Genomic DNA, 25,000 nt, shown 5'->3' with positions numbered 1-25,000 from the left:
TCGTGGGAAGCCGACTCATCGGACGGACCGTCTGGTAGGACGACATCTTGCTGGCGATAGGGCAGCCTCATGACCAGCGGAGGCACGAACGGCGCAGAACAGAGGGGCGCGACGGCCTCGGAGAGGGTGCCGAAAAAGAGTTCCAGGGTACCGGAATGGACCCTGGACAAGTAGTAGGACCCACTTCGGGGTTGAACCGCCCTAACAGGGTGTGTCGCTCGGACCAATGGGTCTTCGCTGGTGTTGGGGCACTGTGGCACCCGGCTGGGTTTGCCGCCCAGCCGGGATGCCCAGGAGGAGCGGAGGAGGGCTTGTGTCTCCTCCAGGACACGAGGGGGCGTCCTCCCTGGTTGCCTTGGGGACCACGAGTACAGAGCTTGGAAGCTCAACCCTGTAGGGGCCCATGGTCACCCAGATGCCTTGGACCTCAGTACTTCCGCCACACCGGGAAGTACTGGGGGGGGGAGAGACTTGGAGACACCCAGTGGACTTCCAGTTTCACCGCTGGAGCTTCCGCCACACAGGGGCGTGGCTACGAGCCCCAGGATGCACCTGGAGTCCTTCCGGGGTGAATAAAAGGGGCCGCCTCCCCCCAGTCAGGGGCAAGAGTCGGGTGGAAGAGGACGAAGCTTAGTGGAGAGGAGTGGAGGCGGACCAGAGACTGTGAAAGGCATTGTGTTGTGGCCAAGACTTAAAGGGGTGATTGGTGCTTCGGCACTGGGTATGCGCACTTCTACTGTAAATATGAAGATTAATAAACATGTGTGTGGTGAAACCATTGTGTCTGCCTGTCTGTGTCCGGGCTGTTCCCCACTATATATTATATTATAATTATATATATATATATATATATATATATATCTATATATATAGGAAGTTCATTCCTTCACAGCTACATATTATTAACACTCAAACAGTTTTCATTGCTTCAGTGGACTGCACTGATGAGACAGAAAATATTTGCACAGCAAGACTTTGCAGCTATCCAATAGGCATCAAAAACACTTGATCACAAATGCTATACTGTGCAGAAATTATTGTGTTAAACACATTCAGCATCTTGTAGAATCCATGCCCAGATTAAATTAGGCTTTTCTGAAGGCCAAATGAGATGCAACATGCCACTAGACAGGTATACCTAATAAACTGGCCACTCTCTATAATTGCAATATAGCACCATCCTTAACCTATGGTAACATAACTAACCATTATCCGAATAAAATTATATAAGGTTCACAGTGGGGTTTTATCATGTTTCACAAAGTGACAGGAAAAAAAAAATCAATAATGATGTCCTCAAGAAGAAAATATTTGTTTATAATACTTATTTGAAAATAATAAATAAAATGATTGTAAATGCAAGCAGATATAGTTGTTCTAACCAAAATAAAGGACAACATTTTTCGGGCTGTAATAGATTTACTTTTTTTCCTTTCATATAAAACAGGCAAGCAACAGTTATTCTTCTGGACTAAACATCAAAAGGAAGGTGATCTACATAAACACAGAAATAATAAAGTATAATAACTGTGAGACATGCCTGAATCTGCACAAAAGTATGGGTCCAGACAAAGCTTCTACATCATGTTTACAAGAACAAAGAAAATCTCATTTCACAAATTCCATTACTGTAATATTAGTTATTAGCATACCTGAAGACAGGTACAACTTTAAATTATAAATGTGGGGGGACAGACTTATAGGTCATTTCATACAACATGAAGTTTATAGCCTTTTTTACTTAAACACACTCAAAAGAATACTAAACATTAAAATGCAAACTATCTAGAAACAGTCCTTAAGGCCCCTATATATTAGATTCACAAAAACAAATGACTTCACATGACAGAACAAGCATAATCATGCAAATTAAAGAAACCTAGTTCATGTTTATAATAGCAGCACTAACTCAAACTTTTAATTTATTATGTTTGAAGTATATGATAAGCATATAATTGCACCAAGTTATTAATAAGAGAAATTAGAATTAGGCTTACATTTCAAGGCTTGATTCTCATTCTTGTTAGCTAAATAAATTCCATCTTGTATTTCATCTAACCAAAGCACAGCTGTTTCATCCCCAAGTTCCTGTAATAAAATAAAAAAGCATACATAAAACAAAAACAGTTAATTTTAATGCCAGAGATGTATGTCAGAGGAAATAAAACTGCAGATATTAGGGGATACATATGGATTTTCTTACTGTTAACCTTGTATTGGACTAAAGAGAACCATCTTTGAATATTCTAATGCAGTGAATATTTGCAAAATTCCAAAGATTACAGATCAAGGTGGTCAAATGATCACTGGTAGGGACCAAAGTAGCTGCCTTGTGAATTGAACTTCAATGCTTTAGCTAGTATCTCAAAATGCAGACTAAGTAAACACTTATGGGTTCATCTGCCATTACTTTCATATCAAAATGACAACAGTGTAAGTTTTCATCTTTGAATTACAGCTCTTCGTAAAAATTAGCAGCAAAAAAACAAAAAAAACCACAGCTATTTCCAAATCACAGTAATTGCATGTATGATGGAACATATTGGTCAGGAAAAGTGGTGTTGAATGAGTCAACAAGAAATTAAAGTTACTGCTCTTGACATATAATATAATCTCATAAGTATAATCAATCTCATTTGTACAGTGAATCAACTGCTTTAGAGCAAGAATGACTACTATGAGGAGAAGTACAAAGTTTTATTTTCTCCATAAATATTTTATAAGAATATATTTGAAAGTGTATTACGTGATTGATATGATCATTGTTAAACTCTTATCATATTACACATCACTGCCATAAAATGCTTAGATTTACTTTAATTGGTTACTTCTATTGTCTACAATGAAGCATACTAACTGCTATACAATAAATGTGATCTGCTACAGAAAGTACCAGAGTCAACTGACTGGACAATTGCTTTCAACAAGAGGTGCCACCCAGTGCGAGTTGCACTGATATGTGGTGAAGTGAGGAGACAAACTTAGGTTACTACATGAAAAACTGAAAATAAAGAATGTGCAAAACGCACGCTTTGCACTATACAGTAGACACAGGGCGTTCTGGCTGTCAAGCCCTGTAAGATACAGTATTTAATGGAGAAGAAAGCAAGATATTATTACTTATAATGTATCAACATATTATACAGTATTGTTAAGTGATTTTTGTTGCTAATTGCTGCGCTTCTTAGCATGCTGACAGGAACCAGAATAAGTAATGTTACTACCAATCGGTATTATATAGAAACTGGGGGCACTATAAGTCTTTATATGTTTACCTAAAGAAATTGAAAGCACTAAATGTGATACCTTTACAATTATCAAGTGGATAATTATCGCTAATTAAACCTCCAAGAAATGTATAAAAATGAATATACATAAAATACATTTTGGGGACTATCCAGAAAATACAAAGTAAACAACTGATAGAAAACATTTAAAAGATCACCACAAGAAGCTTATTACTTCAGTTAGGCCTGAGCACAGATGACAACGAGCAATCAAACAAAAAAAAACACAAAATAAAAAAACACACACTGAAGATTGATAGCAACAATACTGATCAGTACTGCAGCATCCAGAATGAAAGCAGAGTGGCAAAAAGCCTAACCAGTTCCAGATGCTTTGTGAAAAGCACTCCAATATTCACATGTAACTCTCAAGTAACAAGGCATACTGTATACAATAGGCATATATCTTATTTTTAGACTAGAGGTTCAGCTTGGCCCAGAACAATGAAGTTCACCCCTGAATGCAATGCCTCAAATATTTATGTTATAATTTTGCAAACACCACTGAGCAGCTGAATTTTAAAAACAAAATATTACAGAAAATGTAGAGTAGTTGAATAACATATATAAGTAATTCAACTTGGAACAATAAGGTTAACTTAAAAGCGATTTACTGGGATCTTTGAGAGGGAGGAGGAGAAGGAGTTTGAGGGAGGAAGAGATAGACCAACCCCTGGCAGTGAGTCACTTTGTTACTCATAAAACAAGGAATGAAAGAGGACAAGTTTATGCAAGACTTAAGGCTCCAGCCAGCTGGATACAAAGTTACTTAAAACTCTTAAAGATTTAGACAACGTAAACCAAAAAGTACTCGGCATTTTTGACTCGATATTTAAAAAAAAGATATACTTGTGAATGATGAAGAAATTCTTACTTCTATTGAGTATACTTCTTTTCTTGGAACTTATACTGTGCTGTGAAGGTAAGTTCATTTAATAATTGATTTAATGGCAAATATGTTTACAGTAAAGTGACTATTAGAAGCCTTTCTCAAACAAATTGTGTATTTCTTTGAAAAAATGAAACAGCATTGTGTCTTTTCAAACAGTAATTACAAAATTATTTTGCACACAAGGGGCCATGAATCAGTTACTGAAAATTGAAACATATCAACACTTCAGGGTGTGGAAATATTACAGAACTCTGTTGTTTGCATGATACTTAAACAATCGAAGATACTGTATGTATAATTAATTTTTGTAAGTCAACTTGGGAGTGTATCCTTTGCAAAAATACTGAATCAAGTGAACTTAACCGACGATGAGGATAATTAATGTCAATAAATATGCTTAACAAAGATATACATATCTTGAAAATTGTAAAACTAGGTGTAGCAAAGTACAGTTTACTTCTTTTTCTGAGTTACACAAAATTTAAGTCCAGATTATATTTAATATTTTTGGATAAGAATATTGACATCTGTTGCTAATTTTACAAGAAAAAGTAGAGTGTATAATCTGTTAATCTTAATTTTTGTCACTTTTCTTTTTCATGTTAAAGAATAAAAATTTTAATTTCGTAACATTGCATTTAAAATCTGAAATGTAACTTATTCTAATTCAGGATTTCTAGACAACATCTACTGTACATACAGGCATAGTGTAAAATGCAAGTGCGTTTCGGGACTGAATTAACCAATTTGAAAAATGTAGCGTTTTAGGTTCATTTTTTGTTACTTGAAATGGTCAGTAATTACATTGTTTTTTTAGCTTTGAAAAACTGAGTCATATTCAAAAACAAAAGTTATAACAATTCAATTACATGTGTTAATTGACTATATTAAATACATGCTTTTTAATGGTATTTTACAGTTTGTGTAGTTAAAAACATAGTCCAAATAGACATATAGTGGTTCAATAGCTTTCAAAGAGAGCAGAAGGCAATTCAAGTAATGTAAAAATGGCATTGGTTGATGTCCTATTGGTAGTTGCGAAGGTTCTATGATTAATTGTAAGTCAAATTTGTTAAACATAAACAATAGTGAAAGACAAACCCAAATCTGTTATATATGTTACTAGCTAACATAGCTGAAATACCCGGCATTGCCCGGGAGGAAAATAAAGTGTTTTTTTTTTTTTTTTGAGAAAAATATGATTACACACAAAAAAAAACAAAAAAAAACCCAACTTTAAAAATAAAAAAAAATTAACAAACCATGAAGACTCACTAATGTGCTTGTCTTGCGGTCTTGTATGTATGTTATCATCCAGTTGATGCTTGGAACCTAAAATATGTATATTTTGTGTTTACAATTTTTTCTCTCTCACAGAAGACAAGGCTATTCCAGGTTTAAGAACATTCAAGGGAAAGAAGAGTGCTTTTCAAAGCAATTCAAGAAACTTTAAGAAACAAGATGAAAATGTGTTATGTCTTCACAACAATAAAACCATGCAGTACTTGAAGAGTAAGCTGAGCACTCAGATAATTCCTGCTGTATACATTATACTTGTAATAATAGGAATTCCTTCAAACATGGCTGTTTTATGGAAGTGTCTCTCGACTATCAGGAAATTCTCCACTGCTACACTCTACGTCAGCTTGGCTATTTCAGATCTTTTGTTTCTTGTCATGTTGACGTTTAAGATATACTACCACCTCAATATTAACAACTGGACTTTAGGGGAATGGATGTGCAAACTGGTTACTGCATGTTTCTATGGAAATACATACTGCTCTATTCTCAACCTGATGTGCATAAGCATAAATCGATATGTAGCCATTGTTCATCCTTTCACTTACAAAAGCTTAAAAAAAAAAGCATGTGTGACCTGCAGCTGTCTCCTTGTCTGGATTACATTTTTTGCTGCCATGATACCTATTTTTTATATGAAACAAAGTTATTTTATTAAACAGTTAGAGATCTCAACATGTCATGATGTCCTACCACACGACAAGGGCGATTTGCTAAAGCTACTCTACTTTGTGTTACTTCCTGTTGGGGGATTCTTTATACCACTCTGTGTTACAACATTTTGCTACATTTCACTTATCCGAGAGCTGAGCAAATCTGATGAAAAATGGTTTCAGTATGTCAAAACTATGACTTTAGTATTCATAATTTTTCTCATCTGCTTTACACCTAGTAATATCATTCTTGTTTCACATTATATACAACTGTACAAAACTGAGAATGAGGACTTCTATGTATTTTATAATGTTGCTGCATGTCTCTGCTGCATTCACAGCTGTCTGGACCCCTTTCTTTATTACTTCATGCCCAAATCCTCTCATTCTAATGTATACAGAACACTTTTCAAAGGAGCAACTCCCAGTGTTACTACATAAAGTAACTGCGGACTACAACAAAGATATTATTATGAAACAAGGGAACCTGTAAGACAAAGAATACATGGTTTATCCTTTGGAAAGGAATGTATTGCCAAGAATGCACTGAATATTGCACTGACAGAACAATATCCTGTTACAGAGATGAACTATTGTAAAGTAGACACTAAATGCAGTACTACAGAATTTATTTTTACAGGATCATTTTTTTTTACATTTATTTTATATTATCTAATGGTGATAATGTTAAAGACTTTGTTAGGCTTAAATATGTATAGTTTATATATTATAATATATATTTTGCAGAATATTTAGGTAAAGCATGAGAAATACTTTATACTGATCTACTACATTTGACAGACTAGCCAGCAAAGCATGTTTTCCAATAATGATACAACAAAATAAAACTTACCCTGTGATTAAAGTATAAATGCAGAATATTAAGGAGATTAATCATTACTATCACAATATTCATGTACAACCCTGTGTGTTTAATGACAAGATGTGTGTTTGGTGAATAAATAGAAGTACAGGTACAGGACAAGCTTAATCTAGATTATCTCACTAACACAGTTAAAGGTTTTCCTTATTTCCTCTCTTTTTCTTTGCCTATCTACTTTAATTAATTCAAGGAATTCTGTGCCACATGCTTTAAATATGCCAGTTAATTGACATGTGTAACTGAGAATTAACTGTTAAAATTATGGATGCTCAGTAGAGGTGTATTTGACCTAAACTTTGTATGTTGCTGCAGCATATATTTGTCAGGTTGTTGTTGGCTTAATTATTCATTTGCATAGTTTTTACACTTAGTAGCCATAGTAATCAAACAGTGTTGACTGGCAAAATCCAGCAACAGAATTTGCTGGGTTCAGCATAATTTAACAAATTATTCCCTAAAATTTGCAAAGCAGTGACGTAAGATTAATTTTTACTCCCAGCACTCCATGATACTTTTAGAGGTTGGAGGGGGATGTCACTGCCAAATCTGCTGCCCAATTTTCACATGTGTAATGTAAGTGTACTCCACCTCACATTTTACAGTGCTGCCCAACTTGCTTTGTGAATGCACAGACAATTTATGGTGTATACACATATGTGATATCAATACCCAATTGGTACTACTGTGAGATTTGCACCTAGCATGCATAAAAAAAAAATCAGTATTTTAATTTAATGGGTACATGATAATATGCATTATAAAAATACCTCATTGTTCTTCATAGTTTTTTTATTGTATGATATGTTTATTACTGGATTTATCATGTTGTGTTCCTCGCTATGTAGTGCAGATCGGTTAGTGACAGGAACAGCCAACCCCAAGCATATAACACTGATCCCTTGAGTCACAGGACCCGTGGGCGTAAGTCGTAATGATCATAGCTCAGGAGAGGCAGAGAAAATTAAGGGGCTCAGGAAACAATTTTATTTCTCAGGGAGGCACAGTGGTTAGCAATAGTGCCTCATAGCGCAAGTCACATTTTTTGCCACAAGTGGTTTAGCATTCACTTCAATTCAATTCAGTTTACTTTTGTATGCTGCTCTTCACTGAGCTATGACACGCTCTCAGGTTACATGCAAGTATAAATTTTAAAAATTACTACATATAGAATTAGTACACAAATTCACAGATTTGTTTAAAGACACATGGAAAAAGTGGTTTGAAACTGATTAACATTAATGAAAACCAACAATACCTTGGTCCATTAATTGATGAACTATGACCAGTTGTCAAAAGAGGAGAGGAAAACAAAAACGCTAGTCAGCAGCATGTCTAGAGAAAAATAAGCCTCTGTGAGATAAAGTCAAAGACAGATTCAGACAGGGTCATAGTCCTAAGGACATAGGCCAACCTCACACCCAACCCTTCCTGGGCATTCTATAGCAGAATCTGTGCTGGGGCTAGGGATATCCAATCTGATAACAATCTTTTAATCTGATGATTCAAAGTATCCCAGTATCTAAGATGACATTTCTATGGACAGGAGAACAGCTTAGTTGATAGATTCTTCCCTAGCATGGTAGGGTCATTTAAAAGACCACTGCACAGCTATAAGCCACCAAAACCTAGTGGAGTTTCTCCTTCCCAATTGACTTCAATAATTTTTCCACAGAGTTTCCAGATATTCTTTAACACTTGAGGCAAAGCAAATTCAGCGACATCCACTCAACACTAGTATCAGAAATGCCTGTAAGCTTTTAGCACATTACATGCAGTTTCAACTTTATACACAGTTTCCTTTGAGATTCCTAGCCATTTTTTCTGTAAAGGAATAATTCACCCAAAACTCCAATTTGTATATTCATTTATTTTCTAAATTTAAATTTTTCAAAAATAAGGGTCAGAGAGAGCCAGAGCACATTTTGGAAGAAGTACAATTCAGCATAACAATGCCAGGCCAATTTTGAATTGCCAGTTACCCTAATCTGCATTTTTAAGAGGTACTGTATAAGAAAACCATCTTAGATAACTACAGAAAGTGCAAACTCCCCTCTGACAGAAATGGGAATTAAATTTCAACCCAAGTTCCACAGAAACATGTGTGGTAAGCGGCGGGGGGTGTTACCCAGCCGGGACGCCCAGAAGGACCGGAGGAGGGCTTACGCCTCCCTCCAGACCACGAGGGGGCGACCGCCCTGGTGGCTTTGGGGACCACGGGAACAGAGCTTAGAAGCTCAACCCTATAGGGGCCCATAGTCACCGCTAGGGGGCGCCCAGATGCCTCAGGAGCCCTGGCCCTCAGCACTTCCGCCATACCCGGACGTGCTGGGGGGAATAAGACCAGGGACACCCGGAATGTTTCCGGATGCACAGCCGGCACTTCCGCCACACCAGTGAGTGCCGGCAGTCGCTCATTGGGAGGCACCTGGAGCACGTCCGGGTGGGTTTAAAAGGGGCCGCCTCCCTCCATTCGATAGCTGGAGTCGGGTGGAAGAGGACGGAGCTCAGAGGAGAGGAGTGGAGGTGGACCTGACGAGAGAGAGAGGCATTGGAAAGGCCTGGACTTGTGGGTGATTGGTGCTGGGGCACTGGGTTATGTGTTATTTGTGTAAATAGTGTAAATAAAGCGTGTGTGGTGACTTACAACGATGTCTGCCTGTCTGTGTTCGGGCTGTTCCCCACACAAGCAAAATAAAAACAATATTGTTGAATAATGTAATTACCTCTTAGAGTTGATATGCTGCTGTAAAGAACACTCACACAAAGTCCAAGAAGACACAGGAAAATGCTCAGACACAAAGAGAAGGGTTATGTCAGAGTATGAGCCCAAGTCTTTAGAATTGTGAAGTAGCTGCACTTATTTTTGCCCCACCAAGCTACTCCTCAGCTTTTTATAAATAGGCCAAAAGTTTAAAAATCATGCTGTGAATTTAACAACAAGCTCATCTCTAAAATCAAGTCATACAATAACATTAAAACACATAAGGTTAAGGGTGTGCACATTAACAATGTGGACAGTTATATTTTTTTAATATTCCATACATTTTTTAAACCCTGACTAAAGGCAAGCTAACTTAGGAGCACTAGTGCTAAATGTATTAGTCCAGGAAATGATCATTAATGCATAATGGATGTGACTGGAAAACCAGAGAAGCTCAGCTTTAACAACAAATGGTAGGGTGCAAAAATGCTTTTGATAAGCAGTTCGTCAATGGCATCACTCAATTGCATTGCTGTAAACTGAATACATTTTTGGTTAAGGAGTGCTACCAAACTTATTTACCACTGAAATTAGTTTTCTAAAAGCAGTGGTGGTTGAATATTCATGGCTACAGACTGAAAAGTTACATTTATTAAATTAAATTGGTTACGATTCAAAATCATTTTTGAAGAAAGGTTCACAAGACTGCGGTGGGTTGGCACCCTGCCTGGGATTGGTTCCCTGCCTTGTGCCCTGTGTTGGCTGGGATTGGCTTCAGCAGACCCCCCCGTGACCCTGTTTGGATTCAGCGGGTTGGAAAATGGATGGATGGATGGAGATTCACAAGACTTAATTCATAATGTAACCACTAGATTTATAGTTATAAATGTTTTTTTGGCACATACAGGCGGTTTAGACTTTTCATAGTGCGAGCCATACTAAAATTTAGATTCTCAAACAAGACAAACACCTTTAATTTGTTAATTTGCTCATCTGGAATGAACACAAAGATCCTATTCATTGCTGTTAAAAACCAGATCTCATTTAACAAACTAAAGCACATGTCTCAGTTTCAAATACTGATTTTGGCACACATGATATAGCCTAAAGGCATGTTATGCTATGCATTACATGTAAAGATCTACACATTTGTGGCACTGGGGAAAATCTAAAAAAAGAGCAAATATGAAGGGTTATTTGAGCACTGGACACCTGGGAAACAGTGGATATAGGTTAATGGAGATGTTCAATTGGGTTGAAGTAAGATCTCTGGCTGGGCAAATCAAAGGCATTCCAAGAGTTGTCCCCAAACCACTCCAATGTTGAATTTGCTTTGTATGTAGGGTCACTGTGCTGTTGGAAGGTGAACATTCATCCCAATCTGAGGTTCAGAGCACTCCGGAACAGGTTTTCATTAGGAATATCTCTGTACATTGCTCAGCTCAAATTTCCCTCAATGCTGTCTGTTCTCAAAGTGTCTGCTGTTGAAAAACAACCCCACAACACAAAGCTGCCATAACCATGCTTCACCATTGGAATAGTATTGCATGGGTGATGAGCAAGAGTCCTTTGGTGTCTTTTAGCAAACTCTAAGCAAGCTTCCATGTGTGTCTTTTACAGTCTTCTACCACTCTGTCATAAAGCCCAGATCATTTTAGCTTTTGAAGTTTCTCCCATCACTACTGGGTTCTTAGTCAACTCTCTAACTATGGCCCTTCCCCCACAATTGCTCAGTTTGGCCACAAGGCTAGCTCCAATATGAGTTGTAGTTGTTAAAATTTTTTTTATTTAAGAATTATGAAGGCAACAGTGCTATTGGAAACCATTCAGAATTTTTTTGTAGCCTTCCCTAGATCTGTGCCTCAACATGAGCTCTATAGGCAATTATTTTGACCTCATAGCTTGGCTTTTGCTCTGATACACATTGCCAACTGTGGGATTGTATATAGACAGGTGTGTACCCTTCTTATCACGTGCAATCTACCAAACTGACCACAGGAGGACTCCAGACAAGGTACAGAAACATTTCAGAGATGATGAATGGAATGGGATGCACCAGAGCCAGACTTCATAACAAACAGTCCGATTACTTGTGTCAATGAAATATTTCAGCTTTTTATTTTTAATAAATTTGCAAAACATTTTAAACCCGGTTTTTGCTTCATCACTCTGGGGTATCGTGTGTTGTTTGATGTGTGAGAAAAAATAAATTTAAACGATTTTATCAAAATGCTTCAAAATAACAAAATGTGAAAAAAGTGAAGGGGTTTGAATGCTTTCTGAACTTGTACATGCAGGTTTAATGTACAGTATATAAACTGTGACTGCAAAAAATAAATAAATAAAACTATCAAAGGATAACACAAATCTCCATTATATCATTACACATGTAATTTTCACTGATTTGTTAGAAAAAGTATTCATATAAATGGACACTTTACAACATACAGTACCACTGTTTAATCACTGGTTACAAAAACAAAACTATAGTTAAAAATTCTTACATAATTTGGGTAATATATAAAATCCATTCTCTGCACTTTTGTAATAATCTGGAAAGAAGTACTTTCTAAGGCTTTGTGTTGTTTAACAGTACACAGTTTACTGATTAATGGTAGTTGTATGTAGATTTTTTTTTTAACTGCAAACTAATTACCTTGCATTTTCTAACTTTAGTTTGTTGCAGTAGAGACTGGTAGTGCCTGGCTGTGGTTGGTTTCACTCCCTGTAATTTGGCCGTAGGTAGAAGTAATGCTTCCAAAGTCTTCTTAGGGTCATTTTCACTAAGAGCATCATTGATGAGACCAATTGCTATTATTCCTAAAGGGGCAAATGTATTTGTCAGAAAGTGCTCAATACCACAGCAGAACAGTTTTAACATGGATGCTATACAAACTTACTTTCCTGTTCTTCCTGGACCCGATTGTTAACATCATCAATGCATTTTTGCACATCATTCCAAGTCAGAAAGTCTTGTCCCTGAAAAGCTGCTTCAGTCTTCAGTAAAATCAGTAGATCAGCATATCTAAAATAAAAAAAAAAAATTGTAAGACTATATTTTAGACAAATCATACCACAAACACAATCTTTATATAATAATAAAAAAAATCCTTCATAGTATACCATACAAAATGCGAATGCAAACAGTGATATTAATGGAAACATTCCCTGACAGTGTTGAATGATTGAAAAGTAACTGCATCATTTAAGAAGCTAGATGAGCATAAATTATGTATCATATTACAATCTGTTAAAAAATAAGATTATTAAATCTGTTTGTAAAGATATTTAGGCAGGGTAATAAAAAAGAAATTTAATAAATTACTAATAGCATAAAGAAAAGAGACACGAGAACAGGCATGATGCTTTAAATCAATAAGTGAACTTAAAGCTTCCCATTATTTAAAAGCAAGTTATTTAATGGGGATATGCAAGTATTTCTGGATGTTAGAAAATGCATGAAATTATAAATACAAGAAAGGAAATATCTACCAGTAAGGCTAAAAATAAAACACTGCAGACCTTGAAATTACAAATATAGTACTGGAAACTTTAGTTGTACAGAAGTTATAAACGGCCTGTTCACATTAAAAATGTATTTTGTTATTTCTGAATAGCATACTAAACATTCCCTTACTTACAGTACATAATACATTTTGCTACAACTAAAGCATTTCGCAAAAAATATCTAAGTTCCAGTCAAAACAAGTTTTTTTTACAATAATCAGTTTTCTTCGTTTAGTTAAAAAAAAAAAAACTAATGATAACAACTGAAGAGGAAACAATAAGTACAAATAAGATGACAATAGTGTACCAAAAATGATACCATGAATTATTTAATCATAAAAATTAGGTCACAAAATTGCCAACATAATCCACTTAAACTAATAACACATAAGCAATTGTCAACACTGAACACATTACTTAAACATTCACAGACCAGACTAGAAAAAGTATGGGAACCCCTGTATTCATGAACCTCCAGAACCTCCTCCAAATGTTTCCTATACCTCTTCATGAGACTTGTACAATGGTTAGGTAAAATTTTAGACCATTCTTCCTTATACAACCAATTACATTCTTTGGGCCGGAGTGGTGGCTCTGAGGCTAAGGATCTGTGCTGGTATCCAGAAGGTTGCCGGTTCAAATCCCCATCACTGCCAAAAAGAGATCCTACTCTGCTGGGTCCTTGAGCAAGACCCTTAACCCTTAATTTCTCCTGTACAATGGCTGACCCTGCACTCTGACCCCAAAGGGTATGCGAAAATTAACAAATTCCCAATACAAAAAATTGTATAAGGTGAAATAAAGTTAAAAAAAAAAAAAAAAAAAAATGACTTGCGTGAATAGGCCTCTTCAGGTCATGCCACAGCATCTCAATTGGTTTGGCCATTCCAAAACATGGAATTTCTTTAAGCCGTTCTGTTGTTGTTTGGGTCATGGCCTCTTTGCTACCCTGATACTCCTGTAATATTTCCTAATAGAATTTTGAATTCAGTGTTTCCTCTATGATAGCAAAAAAGCTGCAAACCATGATGCTCCTTTCACCATGCTTTATAGTTGGAATGATGTGTTGGTGTGCAGTGCATTTTTGTGAGCTGAGGAACAAACAGGACTTTTTCAGCCTTATGTACCTCTACAATTTTTTTCTTCCAAGGTCATCTAATGTTTTTTTGATCAGGACATGGTTCACTTGAATAGATCTTGCTTGCAAAGAGCAGACTTAGGGGTCAGAGCACCTATACTCCACCCCTTTGACCTCATCTTATCGAATGCAAAAACTCCAATTAACTTTTGAAGAAGTCACTAGCCTTGAGTTTCATACATGTTTTACAACTATTGAAGGTTTAAATGATGTACTCCGTATTAACAAGAAATAGTAAATTTTTTATATGTTATTAGTTGAAGAAGACTGTGTTTGCTATTATTATAACACAGGCTGAGGATCAGACTACATTTTTATAACTAATGATTCATCCAAACAGGTTAAGCAAAAGTTCACAAAGTTTTGTTAACACTAAGTAAAAGGACCACCACATGAACACGCATTTACCTCTGGAGATGGTCTTCATCAACATTATTGAATCCCATAGATGGTTCGCTCAATTGTTCCATAGCCCTGCGAGAATCCTTATTGTCTAAAATCTGATTAAGAACAGCTACTGCTGAGAGCATTTCAACAGCTACAGTTAGCTCTTCATGTGCAAGCTCCTCCTATGAAAAAAACAGACGGTGAATGTTTTGAATAACTTATTTAAAAATATTTTACTATCAATGATATTACTTGTAAAATAATATAAAGCCAAATACAGTAGAATCCCCCTTAACCGGCCTCGCATTAAGCGGCCAACGGATTAACCGGCCTGTTAAAATAAAACTTTTTTTTTTTTTTTAAATCCCGAGTTCTTCTTTATATTATATGTATGCACTTCCTTCTTTCCTGGAAGATAAGAGGGCTCCTTGTGGTGTAGCGGTTAAACAGCTCAAGTTAATAAGGCCACTTTTTTAAATAATTGCCGCACTCGTGGCTTAGCGAGGGGGCGTGGTGTGTGTGGTGGATCGGTTCCCGGGGAATTCGTGATGCGGGCAAACCTCGCTTAAGTGCACAGGTGAGGAGTCATCCGCATCCGTAATTGTTCCCGGGAGCTGCCGATTGCCACAGCTGATCCATGTCACCGTGATATATAGAAGCGTGAGGCGGCTAGTAAGGGGGAGAAAAAGAAAAGAAAGAGACGGAGGTTGCAGGAAAGAAGGCGGCAGGAAGCAGGGAAAGGATAGCCGGTGTGAGAGCGAGTGAGAAGGCTTGATGGAGCAAAGGCAGGCAGCTGAGAGGTGAGCCCCTGCTGAGGAGTGTTTGGCCGACACTTGGTGGGGCTGAAGAAAGCAGTCGCTCCAGCTGAGTGATCACGGAGCTGGAGTGACCGGTATTGAAAACGACTGGCCGTTGAAAGGCAGAGGTGGAGGCTTTGGGCTGGTTTAGCCCCAGCGTGAGCGCCCTGGCCGCTGGGGAAAGAACCCAAGTCTTGGTCCGGATGAAGCCCGACATAGCCAGGGATCGGAGGGCTACCAGACCAGTGTGGAAGGCAGCTGCACCTGCAGGTAGGGCGACTCCCCTGTTGCGAAGCCCGATGGGAGAAGCAGGGGAGCCGCCAGGTAGAAAGAAGAAGGCACTGTGCTTTGGATTTTAAGAGACTGCTTCTAGCCATTGTTTTAACCACGTTGTTTTTAAAAGATTTTTTTTTCTATTGGATTTTAACCTCCACCTTTCACCTGTTTTAATGGATTATTTTTTGAAACTATGACGCACTGCACTTTTTGTTTCAACACTGTTTTGATTTTTGAGTAATAAAAGAACTTTGGCACTTTTGCACTATCCCCTGGCTTCATTAGAGAATTGTCCTCATTTGTCAGCTCATCTCGGTGACATTACCGATAGTGTCGGGTTTAGGGCTCCCAGGAGGACGATGGGAGCGTGCAGCAAACCCGCAGTGTCACACTCCTACGCTCAGAGTGATTTCCGTTTACATATTCCTTTATGAATTTTCCACGAATCAATTTGGCTAGCTTGTGACGAGTATAGCAGAGTTCTTTTATTTGTTCTAGAAGTAGGGTGGAGTGCCAAATCGTTGTTGAACGCACCCAGGCTACATTTAAGTTATAAGGCAAGTACAAGTGGTTCTGGTAATAAAACAATGATTTGGAGTTAAAAAGAGTATGTCAGAGTACGTTAAACGAAAAAAAGAACTCGACTTTTGTATGACCGAAGCAAACATTCTCGGAATTTAAAGTGGAGAAAGGGGTCGGAGTATTTTCTGATTTTTTACCAAACTGTTTCCCTTTACGATGAGTACAAAATGTAAACGAATTGTAGTTTCAATGGATACACGTCTTAAGGCGCTAAAGCAGTTAATCACTGCCCTATACTTTCTCTGAAAGGGTGACATAGGAGAACAATGCTCTGGAGTATGTACAATGGAGACTTACCTCTGGGCTCTGTTTCTGCAGATTGAAAAGTTCTGATTGATACAAGTCAGCTACAGACTCATAAATGACAGGTAGCTGGGCATCGGGATTCATCAGCTCTGTTACTGTTTGAGAAGCATCTCCATTATGAATTGCTACATTTATTCTTGTGACAGCTTCTAATTCTGTTTAAATACATTTAAAATTCAAAAATATAAAAATCAAAAAGTACTTTAATACTAATACTAATGTTTACATACAGCAATTTTTGAAAATCTCATACTGTATCATCATTATAATAAAAAAAAATGATAGAATAGATTATGTAATAGATTAGTATATTATCTATTTCTGTTACCACCCAAGTTAAATATGGTATATAATCTAGTATGCAATAAAACATTCAAGAATGAAGATCACTGCAAATGTTTATCTAAAAGTACTTTTTATTGATCACAGATAGTTGCTCTGTGCAACAGATGTGCAGCATTTGATCTCCACGTTTGCAGGACGGAATGCCATTATCCATTTTGCTAGGCTGGAACATAAGTCCTGGCTTCTTAGCAGCTGCTGCCAGACACTCTTAATATCAGCTTCTTTTTCAGTAGGCCTTTCTTTGGAATGAAGACGTCACACCTTACCTGATAAGATGATCTATACCAGAACATGTAACATTGCAAGAACCTCTCTTGGAAGCACCAGCTGGACATCCAAGCTCTAACAAAGGACCATAGATAATTAACAATGAAGGACAGAACTTTGCACCAATGGTCAACCAAAAGGATCAGCTTATGTGCACCCAAGAAACCAATGAGCCTTACACTCTAACTCATTGCTTTCCTCTTTCAGCTCACTGTTTAACCTGCCCATAAGTTTCTCTGTATAACAGAGACTCCAGTGCTTATAATAGGATGTGGCCATAACAAAGCTATAGCAATCCCTTCTGTTTCAAATAGTAACCAGGGCTGGACTGCAAAAAATGAAAAATCATTCATAATAAGAGCTGGACAAGGGGTGCCATTAGTCCAAACCTTGCTAATAACAGCATGTGTCAGAGCAGAGGAATACTGTATACATGATTGGTGTATTTTATTTATTCTTTCTGCTTTTCACTGTGTGCTTTTGGACTTCTAGGCATCTAGCCAGGGTTCTTCCATCTTAAGGCTCTTATTTCTTGTTATTTTAATTACTGAAACTTTTTACCGTCTTCCTGTGACATCACATTGGATTCTCACAAGCACTGGCATTTTTCAAGTCTTGCCTTGACACTTTCCCAGAGGATTTTCCAGGAGTTTCCGGTGCATGCAGTTATCTGTGCAAATGTTTAAAGGGTCACTAAAGGCTTTTCTTTCTCATCAGTTTGGATCTGTTTAATGTATAGTGTATGGTTTTCTGTTTGTTTCCCTTTTATAGTTGCTGTTTTTCTTGCTTTCAGAAAAAAAAACCTCCTACAACTGTAACACAAACCTTGGACTGTAGAATGCATGCTTTCCTTTTTAAAAACACTTAAAATATCTTTAAAATTGTGAAGGATTTCAGTATTTCTCATATATCAAATTAGGTTTTTCAAAATGTCCACCGCTAACACACATTCCACTTCTGTGGCATAAATAACAGACATCAAATACATGCCTGCATTATCCCCCCCAACCCCCCAAACACAACATTGCCTGTGTAGTTTTGACATCTTCTCCGTAAACATTGCGCTGTGAGCATTTTCATTCCCATACCTAATGCAGGCAACAATAATGCAAACCATATAAAAGTGCAAGTTCTTGCAGTTTGAAGCCTGAAAAATATTTGGCACCTTAGATTTTTTATTAGGGTTAAGAAATTAGAAATAAATAAAGTAAAGAGAAACCAACTTTACAGGTGCTTTGAGCCCAGTCTTCATCATAAGAAAAACAACACAGGCCATTAAAAAAAAAAAAAAAAAGCTCTTCTTTCACTCTCTGGAACTTGAATCAAAACTATTTTTTACTATATTAATATATGTTCATTTAATAACATTTTTAAAGATTATATTTACCATAAAACTACATCTAGACTATGCACTCATACAGGAACTATGGAAGGAAACTTTTTGGATACCAATGTACATTTATTAAAACTATTATCAGTTTGCTGGTAGTTATTTTCATACAAATAAATTAACAGGAAAAAATGCAGGTCTCTAAGGGCTGATTTTACAAAAATAACCAATAATTACAGCACTGTACACCTTTAAACCTAATCTCATTTCTATAGAAAAACTGTAATAAGTTAGCTGACATGCTATGTTGTGCTTAATGGCATTGTTTTTTTTTTTTTTTACCACCAACAGCTAAAATATAGATTCAACTTACTACGTTTATGTGCTTCCACAATGTCATTGCAAGTGGTAATAATTTTCTGCATCTCATCCTTATCAAGGTGATGAGAAGCGTTTGCATCCTGTAAGCACAAAAGGTTATGAGGAATAAAATGTAATGTCCATATATCTTTCTTCATTATTAGTCCCAAGTATTTTATAATATAAATTTTCAACATTCGTTTGATTCTTTCTTCATTATTAGGCCCAAGTATTTTAAAATATAAATTTTCAACATTTACTTCATTCTATTTGTGACTTAATAAAGTGGCCATGAACATGAAAGTAAACAAAACTACCCATTTTGTGCCACAGTCTGAGTGCTACTGAATCACAATCTGGCTATTTACAGTGTTCACAGAGTCACTGCAATGTACATTGTTACAATAGCTACATATTAAACATGGAAAATTACCTTTCATTAAATTTAAATTCAGTGCTGACAGTCCTGTTGAACTTGAAAATCAAGTTGTATTTACTACATGACCTATAATGTTTTTGTCCATCAAAATTCAAAAAGTGGGCAAACATGGAAAAAAAAGGGGGTCTATTGCAATATATGCCACTGTCCCAGAATCACATATTTAAAATATGAACCAATCAGTTTTTTGATGACACTATTTGTTTTAATTGACAGGAATATATTTAATTTGCACAGGATATGGTTTAGGTTGTAATACTCTTACCTTTTGTAGATATGGTGATAATTTTAAATGTGTGATTTGACATAAAAATAATTTCTTTGAATGAAAAAAATAATCATGCTTCAGAGTGATTTAATGTTTTCCAACAAAGGTTGGAAGGGCCATATTTAATAGGATACAAATACCAACAAAAATAAATTATAGATGTACCTGCTGTTTCAAATCTTTGTATGAGGAAAATTGTTCCAAGTACCATGCAGAGTTACAATCCTGTATCTCCATAAGGTCCAGTGCAGGAATCTTTAGGCCTTCAATAAGGGCAGCTTCATCATGTCTATTGACAGCATTATTCACAAACTCCACTGCTATGAACACTAAAAAAAAATATGTTCCCTTTTAAACTCTAAATAATAAAAATTACACAAAAGTGACTAATGACCATCTATAAGAATGTACATGCAAGTACTGAATGCATTTATATTGCTTTGTTTTTCAAATACAGTAATCCCTCCTCCATCGCGGGGGTTGCGTTCCAGAGCCACCTGCGAAATAAGAAAATCCGCGAAGTAGAAACCATATGTTTATATGGTTATTTTTATATTGTCATGCTTGGGTCACAGATTTGCGCAGAAACACAGGAGGTTGTAGAGAGACAGGAACGTTATTCAAACACTGCAAACAAACATTTGTCCCTTTTTCAAAAGTTTAAACTGTGTTCCATGACAAGACAGAGATGACAGTTCCGTCTCACAATTAAAAGAATGCAAACATATCTTACTCTTCAAAGGAGCAAACAAATCAATAGGGCTGTTTGGCTTTTAAGTATGTGAAGCACCGCGGCACAAAGCTGTTGAAGGTGGCAGCTCACACCCCCTCCACCAGGAGCAGAGAGAGAGAGAAAGAGAGAGAGAGAGAGAGAGAGAGAGAGAGAGAGAGAGAGAGAGAGAGAGACAGATAAAAAAATCAATACGTGCCCTTCGTGCTTTTAAGTATGCGAAGCACCGCTTCAGGAAGCAGCTGCACAAAAGATAGCAACGTGAAGATAATCTTTCAGCATTTTTAGACGAGCGTCCGTATTGTCTAGGTGTGCGAACAGCCCCCCTGCTCAATCCCCCAACGTCAGGATCAGAGAAAGTCAGCGCAAGAGAGTTTATAGTATACAGTAATCCCTCCTCCATCGCAGGGGTTGCGTTCCAGAGCCACCCGCGAAATAAGAAAATCCGCGAAGTAGAAACCATATGTTTATATGGTTATTTTTATATTGTCATGCTTGGGTCACAGATTTGCGCAGAAACACAGGAGGTTGTAGAGAGACAGGAACGTTATTCAAACACTGCAAACAAACATTTGTCCCTTTTTCAAAAGTTTAAACTGTGTTCCATGACAAGACAGAGATGACAGTTCCGTCTCACAATTAAAAGAATGCAAACATATCTTCCTCTTCAAAGGAGTGCGCGTCAGGAGCAAAGACTGTCAGAAAGATAGAGAGGAAAGCAAACAAATCAATAGGGCTGTTTGCTTTTAAGTATGCGAAGCACCACGGCACAAAGCTGTTGAAGGCGGCAGCTCACACCACCTCCGTCAGGAGCAGACAAAGAGAGAGAGAAAGAGAGAAAAACAAACATCAAAAATCAATACGTGCCCTTCGAGCTTTTAAGTGTGCGAAGCACCGTGCAGCATGTCGCTTCAGGAAGCAGCTGCACAGAAGGTAGCAACGTGAAGATAATCTTTTAGCATTTTTAGACTAGCGTCCCTATCGTCTAAGTGTGCAAATCCCCCTACATCAGGATCAGAGAAAGTCAGCGCAAGAGAGAGAGAGAGAAAAGTAAGTTGGGTAGCTTCTCAGCCATCTGCCAATAGCGTCCCTTGTATGAAATCAACTGGGCAAACCAACTGAGGAAGCATGTACCAGAAATTAAAAGACCCACTGTCCGCAGAAATCCGCGAAACAGCAAAAAATCTGCAATATATATTTAAATATGCTTACATATAAAATCCGCGATAGAGTGAAGCCACGAAAGGCGAAGCGCGATATAGCGAGGGATCACTGTAGTTACGGAAGGGTGGTTAAAAAAAAAAACAAAAAAAAAACAACACAGTAGAACCCAGTGTTTACAGAGTTATAAATTTCGACAATAGTTGTTAAATTTAAAAGGACAAATTTAAAGCAGTACAAAATAACACACTTAAAAATATAAATTAAACAATTTTTATATTATGAAATGTTGATAGCACTTTGTTGATATTACCACATCAATGAAGGATTGAGTTCAAGAATTCAAAACTGAAATGTTTTCCAATTAATTAAACAATTTTGAAAGGAGAGCAGTCCTACCCTTGATAAATCTTGCTTTGTGTCGACTGTAAAAAAATACCAGGCAAATACTTAATCTTTCCACTAATTAATATCTTTAGAAAGTTCACCCCTTTCTGTGGTTAAAATAAAAATATTCTAAATAAGATTGTGTTGCCTTACAGCATTCTTAAGCAGTTTGTACATTCTTCACACGTTTGCATGGTACGGTTTTCTGCCCCATAGCTCAGTGATAAATGTGTATTAACTGGCAGATTTAATTTGATTTTTTTTAATATAAATAATATTCATTTTCAGTTTCCTTAGAAAACAAATTTGCATATTTTACATATTTACTAGTCATGTACAGCAGCCTAGTATTTTTTGGCAGGTTTGAGGATAGGCAAATATTCAGTATAGAAAGAATATATCAATAGAAAAGACAGACATTTTCATTATCATTTTTGACATTCTGTAAATTAATCTAACTAATGTCAGGTTATCTTATCAATACAAATCAAACTTACTATTGACAGAGTTTAGTGTAGTTTGAATTTCTGACTGTGTAAGAAGTTCTTCATATACATCTCTCTCATCTGAAGAAACTGTAAAATTCTACAGACAAAAAGATAAAAAAGTTGGTATCACAATATAAATTCAATATCAGCATGCATACGTTAAAAGTAGCATTAAGACAAAAATGTTTCTAAAAAAAGCAGTTATGCTTCTAATAAGTTCATTAGAGACCATCAATTAGTTATCACTATCATATTAAGCAATTTCATTTTGTACTTTGTAACAGTATGAGAGGTTGCAACCTTAATTACAACCAGCAGATTCAGCTATTAGAATAGCACAAAACAATACATTCTCAGGCAATGAGGTAATTCACTATTATACCAGAGCCAAAAGCAAATGTCACCAGGCAATGCTAATGTCTTGAAAATGGTGTGAAGGACACCAGGGAGGGCAGTCAACTAGCTGGAAGCTATTGAGTGAGCAGTAAGCAGTTCTTTAACGTTCTGTGGAACCCTGATGGCTATTGGACTGATCACTTAAGTGAAATTTGGGGTTCCAAAGTGCTAAAGCACCTGGGGTTGCCAATGAGAGCTCTACTTACAGTACTAAGGCTTCCAAAAAGAAAAAAAGATGCTGGAAGCTGATCGGCCCAGTAAGTTTGAAGTTGCTAATGGAGTTGGTATCAATGCCTTAACTACTGGTTTTTTGGGAGACATTATATTAAGAGGAGTGTGGTTCCTCAACAGAATGCAAGAAAGGACTGTACTTTCTTATGTACATATAGGCCATAAAAGCATCTTTTATCTTGTATTTGTACAGGTTTTTATACATATCTATCTATCCATATATATTTATATTATCTACACACACATGCATTATATATCTCCATTATCCAATCCGCTATATCCTAACACAGGGTCACAGGGGTCTGCGGGAGCCAATCTCAGCCAACACAGGGCGCAAGGCAGGAACAAACTCCTGGGCAGGGCACCGTCCCACCGCAGGGCACATACACACACCAAGCACACACGAGGGACAATTTAGGATCGCCAATGCACCTAACCTGCATGTCTTTGGACTGTGGGAGGAAACCGGAGCACCCGCAGGAAACCCACACGGACATAGGGAGAACATGCAAACTCCACGCAGGGGGGACCCAGGATGCGAACCCAGGTCTCCTAACTGCGAGGACATACGTTTAACTGGGAAAATATACAAGTAAGATGTAAGGCCAGTACTAAAAGTGCCAGAGAACTGGCTGAATCTTGGCTATCAGACAAAAAAAACGCCATTAACAGACATTTGGACATAAACCCAGCATATGCAAACTTAAGTAGAACATGTTCATAATAAATAAAATGTTACAACCTGTACCCCCCCCCCCTTTGATTGACATTGCCTTTGATTCTTGTAAGTCTAAGCATTATCCTCTGATGAAGGCTCCTGGTAGGGGCTGAAAGCTCAGGAATAAAAACTACTTTATGATACGAGATTCATTTTTTTTTTCTCCCTATGTGGATCTCCAGCTGCTAATATGCAAGCCATATTACAGACCTTCACTTCCATATATAATATATACACACACACACACACACACACACACACACATACATATATATTTATATACAGTACTGCGCAAAACTTTTAGGCAGGTGTGAAAAAATGCTGTAAACAAAGCATGCTTTCAAAAAATGGAAGTGTTAATCATTTATTTTCATCAATCAACAAAATGCAGTGAATGAACAAAAGAGAAATCTAAATCAAATCAATATTTGGTGTGACCACCCTTTGCCTTCAAAACAGCATCAATTCTTCTAGGTACACTTGCACACAGTTTTTGAAGGAACTCGGCTGGTAGGTTGTTTCCAAACATCTTGGAGAACTAACCACAGATCTTCTGTGGATGTAGGCTTCCTCACATCCTTTTGTCTCTTCATGTAATCCCAGACACACTCGATGATGTTGAGATCAGGGCTCTGTGGGGGCCATACCATCACTTCCAGGACTTCTTGTTCTTCTTTACGCTGAAGATAGTCCTTAATGACTTTGGCTGTATGCTTGGGGTCATTGTCCTGCTGCAGAATAAATTTGGGGGCCAATCATACGCCTACCTGATGGTATTGCATGATGGATAAGTATCTGCCTGTATTTCTCAGCATTGAGAACACCATTAATCTTGACCAAATCTCCAACTACATTTGCAGAAATGCAGCCCCAAACGTTCAAGGAACCTCCACCATGCTTCACTGTTGCCTGCAGACACTCATTGTACCGCTCTCCTGCCCTTCGACGAACAAACTGCCTTCTGCTACAGCCAAATATTTCAAATGTTGACTCATCAGTCCAGAGCACCTGCTGCCATTTTTTTGCACTCCAGTTCCTATGTTTTCGTGCATACTTGAGTCACTTGGCCTTGTATTCACGTCGGAAGTATAGCTTTTTGGCTGCAACTGTTCCATAAAGCCAACTTCTGGCCAGACTTCTCTGGACAGTAGATGGGTGTACCTGGGTCCCAC

The 25,000-nt window shown here is 37.3% G+C and overlaps 2 protein-coding genes across 2 annotated transcripts in view; one reads left to right on the top strand and one right to left on the bottom strand.

Annotated features, from left to right (window-relative positions):
• iqgap2 (IQ motif containing GTPase activating protein 2) overlaps window positions 1–25,000 on the bottom strand; it is a 234,051-nt gene that overhangs the window by 82,582 nt on the left and 126,469 nt on the right. The window contains exons 9-16 of the mRNA XM_028805697.2: window positions 22,493–22,580; window positions 19,883–20,046; window positions 19,024–19,111; window positions 16,700–16,863; window positions 14,769–14,929; window positions 12,616–12,740; window positions 12,372–12,535; window positions 1,998–2,088 (exon numbers count right to left, since the gene is read on the bottom strand). Coding sequence (XP_028661530.2) covers window positions 1,998–2,088; window positions 12,372–12,535; window positions 12,616–12,740; window positions 14,769–14,929; window positions 16,700–16,863; window positions 19,024–19,111; window positions 19,883–20,046; window positions 22,493–22,580 — 1,045 coding nt within the window. The remainder of the gene's footprint in view (window positions 1–1,997; window positions 2,089–12,371; window positions 12,536–12,615; window positions 12,741–14,768; window positions 14,930–16,699; window positions 16,864–19,023; window positions 19,112–19,882; window positions 20,047–22,492; window positions 22,581–25,000) is intronic.
• On the top strand, window positions 4,103–7,289 carry f2rl2 (coagulation factor II (thrombin) receptor-like 2). Its single transcript, XM_028805698.2, has 2 exons — window positions 4,103–4,209; window positions 5,557–7,289. Exons 1-2 carry the CDS (start codon window positions 4,143–4,145, stop codon window positions 6,570–6,572), a joined length of 1,083 nt encoding a protein of 360 aa, XP_028661531.1. The 5' UTR covers window positions 4,103–4,142; the 3' UTR covers window positions 6,573–7,289.

The sequence above is a fragment of the Erpetoichthys calabaricus genome, chromosome 7 (assembly GCF_900747795.2).
Source record: "Erpetoichthys calabaricus chromosome 7, fErpCal1.3, whole genome shotgun sequence".
Lineage (NCBI taxonomy): Eukaryota > Metazoa > Chordata > Cladistia > Polypteriformes > Polypteridae > Erpetoichthys > Erpetoichthys calabaricus.
Note: the sequence above shows the minus strand (reverse complement) of the source record. Positions and strands in the feature narration are given on the sequence as shown.